Genomic DNA, 7248 nt, shown 5'->3' with positions numbered 1-7248 from the left:
ATGAAATCTGTACTCTCGCTTCCAACCGCACGTTTGAAACCATATCCGAGTTTAGAATTCCCTTCACTTTTCATTCTACGTTTCCCAGAATACTGGGTTCCTGTAATGGCATATTGTGTTTCTCTGATTTTTTTTATGTCCGCGTGTAATGATATTTACTTGCTGAACCCCAGTATTAGGACATTTAAGAGGTTGCCCGATACTTGCTTGACCCAGTTAAGTAATGTGGCACTCGGATTTGGGTATGATTCCCTGAATAATGACTACAAGGTTGTCCGGATTTCACTGACTCGTGCCGAACCTATGCTTCCCCCTGAGGCTGAGGAGTACTCGTTAAGCTCGGATTCATGGAAAAGAATTGGAGTTGGATTCTCTTGGAGACCCAATGATTATCGCTCCAGCTTTAACTTCAATAATTATTTGACATTCCCATTTGTTAGTGGACATGTGCATTGGCTGATAGAATTGGTAAAAGAAGGAAATGGACATGACGGGCGTTATACCGATATGATTTTGTCATTTGATGTCAATAGTGAGGAATTCAATGTGCTACCACTGTCTCTGCCTGATGAAGGAAGTTGTATGATGAAATGTCTTATGTCATTCAAGGAAAAACTGGCTTTGTTTAAATTTGATATTCGCTTGAGCTTCTCAATAGGCAACATTTGGGTGATGAGGGAGTATGGTGTGTTTGATTCCTGGAATAAACTCTATGTTGTACCAGTTCAAAGCTTTTTTAATATCATTGGTTTCACCAAGTATGGTTTACTTCTAATTCGAAATATNTAAATATATGATGCTAGAAGTTCAAAGTCAGTTACTTAACCGACTTCAACCATGCAAAAGTAGGGAGTGCTGGAGCTCAATTAGAGAGTAGTGTGAAGCAAAGTTTGAAAGAAGAAAAGAAGTCCTAGCTAGTGTCAGTACCTAGGTGTCCAGAAGTGAGGTGTGTGCAAATATATTTATGCGAGTTGGTGTGTTTGTTGTAGGAGTTGGTGTGCCTTATAAAAAGTTCAAGTGAAGGAAAAGTGCAAAGGCAAAATAGAGTTGTCATGTGTCTAAGTAAGTGTGACTTGTGTCTTTGCAAAAGTGTATTGTCAACTTGTCAATATTTTGAAATAGAAGTTTTCTTTTACTCTCTTCAGCACGTGTTGTCCAATTTTTCTCTACGTGTGTAATGCTCATTTTGTTCAACAATCTGATATCAAAGCTTCCACTAGTTCAACATTTTATTTTTGCTCTATCTCTTTCGCCATTTATTTTTCTTTTCTTTTTTGAAGGAAAAAAAAAAAAAAAACAGTTGCAGAGCTTTACTGAGTTCTTTTTATCCCTACAACAGAGCCACACAAGCAAAAAAGCTTATGTTGGCCAATTACGGTTTTATTAGTTGACTGAGTGCAACAATCATCGACAAACAATATCAAATACTAATAATATCAGCCTCAACCACAAAAGGATAATACAAATCCGGGGGAAAAAAAAAATTAGTTTTAATAATGCTACCATGGCCTTTACTGACAGTAAAAAATGTCTTTCACCTTGCTTCTAGACAACTTAAAAAGAAAATTGTGGCTGAAATTTACTTAGGGAAGGAAGTCTCTAAAAGAAAGTTGAAAGATAACCCATAGAAAACTCCAGTGGAAGAGAGGGAATTTTTCTTGAATGAAGAAGCAAGAAGTTTCTTTCTAGAGAGGGAGAGAGAAAATTGGGGGGGTGGGCAGGGAAGAAATGGTTCAGGAAATGTTATCTTTCTTGGAGGGGGAGGTTTTGGTGGGAGACGTAGTGGGGGGACTTGGAAATTGGAATGCGATCCCCTGGTGTCTTGTGGGGTGTATATGGAGAGAAATGAATGCTTGTTGCTTTGACGGGCGGGAGTGAAGAGCCCGTTTGGTATATAAATTTAAACACACATTTTCAGTTTTTAAACAATATTACATGTATTTTTACATACATATTTTTACTCTCGTATTTCTAAAAATTTGAAAACTGTTATTTAAACACACGTACCAAATGGGCCCAAGTGTGTTGAAGTTGAATTATTGATTGTTAAAGTCCTTATATGAGACTTTGTCTCCCATGTCCTCTCTCAAGTCTTCTTAAGTATCTGGATTCTCTAGTTTTTTAGTATAGTTAAATTGGGTGAGTTAAAATTTACGGTTTCACATATAATTTTGTGTTGTCTTTTTGTTTTTGTTTTTGTTTTTTTTTTTTTTTAATGCATAATTTTAAAACTAGTAATAATTTTTTATCTAAGATTTGTTGTAAAAATGCTGTGGACATAAAAAATAAAATAATAAAATATCAAATTGAGACCTACCACAGCTAGAAATAAAAAATATTGCAAAAATGTTGTGACATTTTGTTGCGTTCTTAGGATTCTTTTTTGTGTGACATTTTGTTGTGTTCCTAGGCTTCTTTTTTTGTTTAGTCATATTTGGTGAGCCAAAATTCATTGTTTTTGGCGCAATTTTCTTCAATTGGATTTTTAAAAAAAAAAATGCACGGTTAATGGTGGTTAGCTCAATTTAAAATAAATAACAATTTACCAAATAGAATTTATTATGAAAATGTTGTGGACGTAACATTACTCTAAATTAAATAATAAAATATCAAACTAGAACCCACCATAGCTATTGTAAAAATATTGTGACATTTTGTTGTGTTACTAGACTTCTTTTTTGGTTTAGTCAATTTGTTGAACCAAAATTCATTGTTTTATGCATAGTTTTTTTAGGTTGATTTTTTTTTAATTCATTGTTTCAAGTTTTTTTTTTTTTTTTTTAATTATTATTTGTTAACATATTTTTTTACACACACACACACATTGAATAATTCCCTCCTTTATATATATATATATATATATATTGTAAATGAGCATATATTCCTATTGTTACTCTCTTAGTTAAACCCTAACGAAATTTTATAATTCCTAAAATATTTCATTATTCAATGTTTAAAATATTTCATTATGCAATGTGTAAAATACTCCTACTAAATTATAATGTCCCAAAAAATTTCTTATTTTGAATATTATGTGGTAGATTGGTAGTCGAGCTTGGGAAGTTAGAATAATGATATATGATGTTCTATTTGTTATCTAGAGAACACTAATTTATTAGGTTTAAATCTTCTAAACTTATAATTTTATCTAATAGAAACTTTGATGATAGATGTCTTTTGTTATTTTGTTATTTTTTTAATTTCTTTTCCCACTTAGAAGAGTGTTCATTAAAAATAAGTAAGCTATAGTTAGACTCATAAAATAAGATGTGCTTACTCACTCCCAAGTGCAGGAGATTGTAGCAATATAATTCTCGGAGTACCGAGATCGAACCACAAGGAGCGGGATAAATTTAAAGACAATATAATTAAATAACAATTTGGGTGAAGAAGAAAAGTTCTTTTTCTAGGTGATTGTTAACAAGAATAATAATAAAAACTGATTTAAATTAATAATGTAAATACTAGGGCATTGGGGTGTTTCCCTATATCGATATGAAATTCTTTGTGATATAAGAAAATATTTATTTCATAATTGATTGTTCTTATACAATTAAATACTTACGATTCGGTTGAATTGAGACAATTTAAGAACGCATGATAACCAAGATTGATAATGCGGTTAAAAAAGTTTTCAGAAAAAACCCATTCACTTTAAAACCTGATTTCTATTTGAAACTATTAGAAATTTATCTAAACAATAAGAAAAACATGATTGAACTTATTGAAAGCATGGAAAAACTAATACATTGAAAGAAATCTAATTGAACAATCAAATATGTTGTTAATAAAATCCTAGAAAGAATCACATTGAATATTCATACCGTTTAGAAGAAACATAACCCCTAGTCCTTGCAAAACATTTAGGCTGCCATTAGAGAAAGAAAAATACAAGATTTTCTATACCAAATTCGTTCTACATAGCCTCCCTTCAAAACCCTAACGTCTAAGTGTCCAAAGAAAATAAAACTTTTACTATTTTAATTTTCTTCCAAGTTTACAACAGTAACTTGTGAGTTAATTTCAGCCTTAAAAAATTGATAATTTCAGAAAACTCAAAATTGGAAAGTTGTATATATTTAAGTCATGGTTTCAACGCATCCAGCCTTGTGTCAATTGGATTTTTGAGGAGAGAGATACATCCAAAATACTGATCAGTGCTTAAATCAGATTTTTCATTTTTAGATTCTGCTTCTTTGATTTCTTTCCTTATTTGAAACTTCATATCATGGTAGACTATCCAAGCACTCTAGTTGCACCTCCTTAGACATTTAAGCATGGTCCTTTAGCTCCACTTTAATTCTAGTTTGGTTTCCATTCTCTCACAAATTCCTGTAAACTCATCTTTCTCACATGATCTTCTGAAAGTAGAAAATTACATACAATGAATGACATTTTATTCAAGAAATTATGTAAAGATAAATAATACGGATTAGTGAAAATCATGGCTTAATTATACAAATTAAGCATAGTAATAAGGAGATAACGCTAACATAAATATATAACAAGTATACATTTTAAGGCGTTTTCAAGATAATAAAGAATGAAGTATGAATAATAAAATTTTCATTGTAGATGGTTGCAAGTATATAGTTCGATAAAGATCTTCAAAAGAATTGTAGCATATATCATCATTCATTGAGAAAATTTAAATATTGTGGAAAGATTATGACATTCATTATCATTCTTTGTAGCATTTTTTGGTAAGTAGATATTACATTTAATAAATAAGTTCTAAGAAATTGTCATAGTAAATAGATATTTAAATAGCTATTTTAAAGTTAAGTAGATGATTCATACTTCTTTAACCAAAAAAAAAAAAAAAAATTTATATTAATTCCCACACTAGTCTATATATAAAAAGCACCATTGCGCAAACAATGCCTCTTTGGTTTGTTCAAGTGGCACTGTAGCTACAGTTTTTTTTTTTTTTTTAATTTTTAATTTTTTTTTATTCAGTCGTCTGTTTGTACTTTTTTTCTTTAAATATTTATATGAACTAGCATATATATATATATATATTATTATACTGGCATAACAAATTTTACAATATTTTTACAATTATTGAGGTGTCAATTTCTTATAAGTCGAAATAAAATAATAAAATATGAGACTGTGATTAATCACAAATAAAATCAATATTTTGTGAAAATGTTGTAGTACTTATTATTATTACAATATTTTCACAATTTTTGAGGTATCAATTTCTTATAGATCAAATAAAAAAATGCTAAGTCCACAACATTTTCACATTAATTTCATAACAAATCATAGGTAAGCTACTATTGATGAATAAAAAATTGATATTAGTTGTGGGCCTATTTTAAAATCAGTAACAACTTGCCAACTAAAATTTGTTATGAAAATATTATAGAAAAAACATTTCTATAAAATAAATAATAATATATTAGACTGAAACTTACAAGGGCTGAAAATAAAGGTATTGTGAAAATATTTGACAATTTGTTGTGTTCTTAGACTTCTTTTTTGGTTTAGTCAAATTTGGTGAGCAAAAATTCACTGTTTCATACACAATTTTCTTTTGTTGATTTTTTGTTTGTTCTTTTTTAATGCATAGTTTAAAGTGGTTGTCCCAATTAAAATAAATAACAATTTAACATATAGGATTTGTTATAAAAATGTTGTGGATGTAACATTATTCTAAAATAAAATTATAAAATATCATACAAGGGCCTACCATAGCTAAAATAAAGGTATTGAGAAAATGTCGTGACATTTATTGTGTTTTTGTCTTTTTTTTTTTTTTCTTTAGCCAATTTGTTGAGCCAAAATTCATAGTTTTATGGATAGTTTTCTTGGATTGATCATTTTTTTTAACACGTTGTTTAAAGTAAAAAACACATAGTTTTACCAACAAAAAAGAATTATAGAAAAAATATTTTCCCCCTTTATGTTTGGGGTAGTTTCATCCCCTCCAATTTTAAAGTTAAATAATTTCCTCATTTATATTTTGTAGACAAGTATATAGTTCCTACTCTTACTCTCTTAGACCCTAACAAAATCTTATGATTCCTAGAATATTTCATTGTGCAATAACTAAAATGCCTCATTAAATTTTAATGTCCCAATTTTTTTTTTTTAATGTATTTTGAGTTTTATGTGTTAGTCATATTTAGAAAGTAAAAATGATGATGTATGATATTCTATTTATTACTTAGAGAGCACTAATTTATTAGTGGTTTAAATCTTCTAGATTTATAATTTTATCTAATAAATACTTTAATGACATATGTCGTTTGTTATTTTGTTCTTTTTTTATTTGATTTCTTTCTTAAAAAGGTGTTTATTAAAAATTAAGTATGCTAAGTATCGTAGTTAGGCTTATAAAATAAAATGATAAAGAAGGAAGTATGAATAACAAAATATTTATTACAAACGATTGTAGGTATTTAATTTGGTGAAGAGTTTCAATTGTAGCATATGTCATCATTTATTGCAAAATTTAAATATTGTGACAATGCTTTATCAAAACTTAGTTGTTAATTGTTGAAAGATGATGACATTTGTTATCATTCTTAGTAGATTTTTTTTTTTTTTTTTTTTGGTGAGTAGATATTGTCTTTAGTAAATAGGTTCTAAGAAGTGAAAAAGTATTTTGTATCAAATAAGACTACGTCATCCATATCAAAATTCAACAAACAAGAGGCATGTGTGCAAAAATAATTACCCACTAACACATGCTTTCAATTTTTAGTGGGCTAGTTATTTTTTGCTGACATCTCTCATATTTATTAGATTTTGATACCATTGACATGGTATCATTTGATATCAAATACTTTCTTTCAAGAAATTACCGTACTAAATAGATAGTTATATGTTAAATGATTATACTAAATTAAAATACATGGTTTGATACTATTTCAAAAAAAAAAAATTCTATCTTAAATTTTCTCACTTGCCTTGCACGGGCAACCCTTACTAGTCTATTAAATGTGCAAAATTTTATCTTGATGTGCAGTAGTCTATTAAATTGATAAATCACATATCGGTTATCACTATTGGTTGTTGCCGAGTTTAAAGAATTACGTTTAGAAAGGGAACCACGCAATTTATTAGTGTCTTTTGCTGCAATTGAATTTCATCTGATTTGGAAAGTCTTATTAATCTAGTGAACTTTACCATTTCAAGTTAGTTAATTTAAGTATACCGACTGGTTTAGGAAGTGAATTTCCTTACTGTTAAGTTCTGATGTGCCATGCATTGGTTTAATAATAGGGAAATAGCCTC

General features: G+C 29.1%; 1 protein-coding gene across 1 annotated transcript; it reads left to right on the top strand.

The window, feature by feature from the left end:
* On the top strand, positions 1–789 carry LOC111996805 (F-box/kelch-repeat protein At3g06240-like). Its single transcript, XM_024028803.2, has one exon. The coding sequence runs from the start codon at positions 1–3 to the stop codon at positions 787–789; it is 789 nt and encodes a 262-aa protein (XP_023884571.2).
* The last annotated feature ends 6459 nt before the right edge of the window (positions 790–7248 follow it).

The sequence above is a fragment of the Quercus suber genome, unplaced genomic scaffold, assembly GCF_002906115.3.
Source record: "Quercus suber isolate HL8 unplaced genomic scaffold, Cork oak 2.0 scaffold_45, whole genome shotgun sequence".
Classification (NCBI taxonomy): domain Eukaryota; kingdom Viridiplantae; phylum Streptophyta; class Magnoliopsida; order Fagales; family Fagaceae; genus Quercus; species Quercus suber.
The sequence above is the reverse complement of the archived record's forward strand: the minus strand, read 5'-3'. Positions and strand labels throughout refer to the sequence as shown.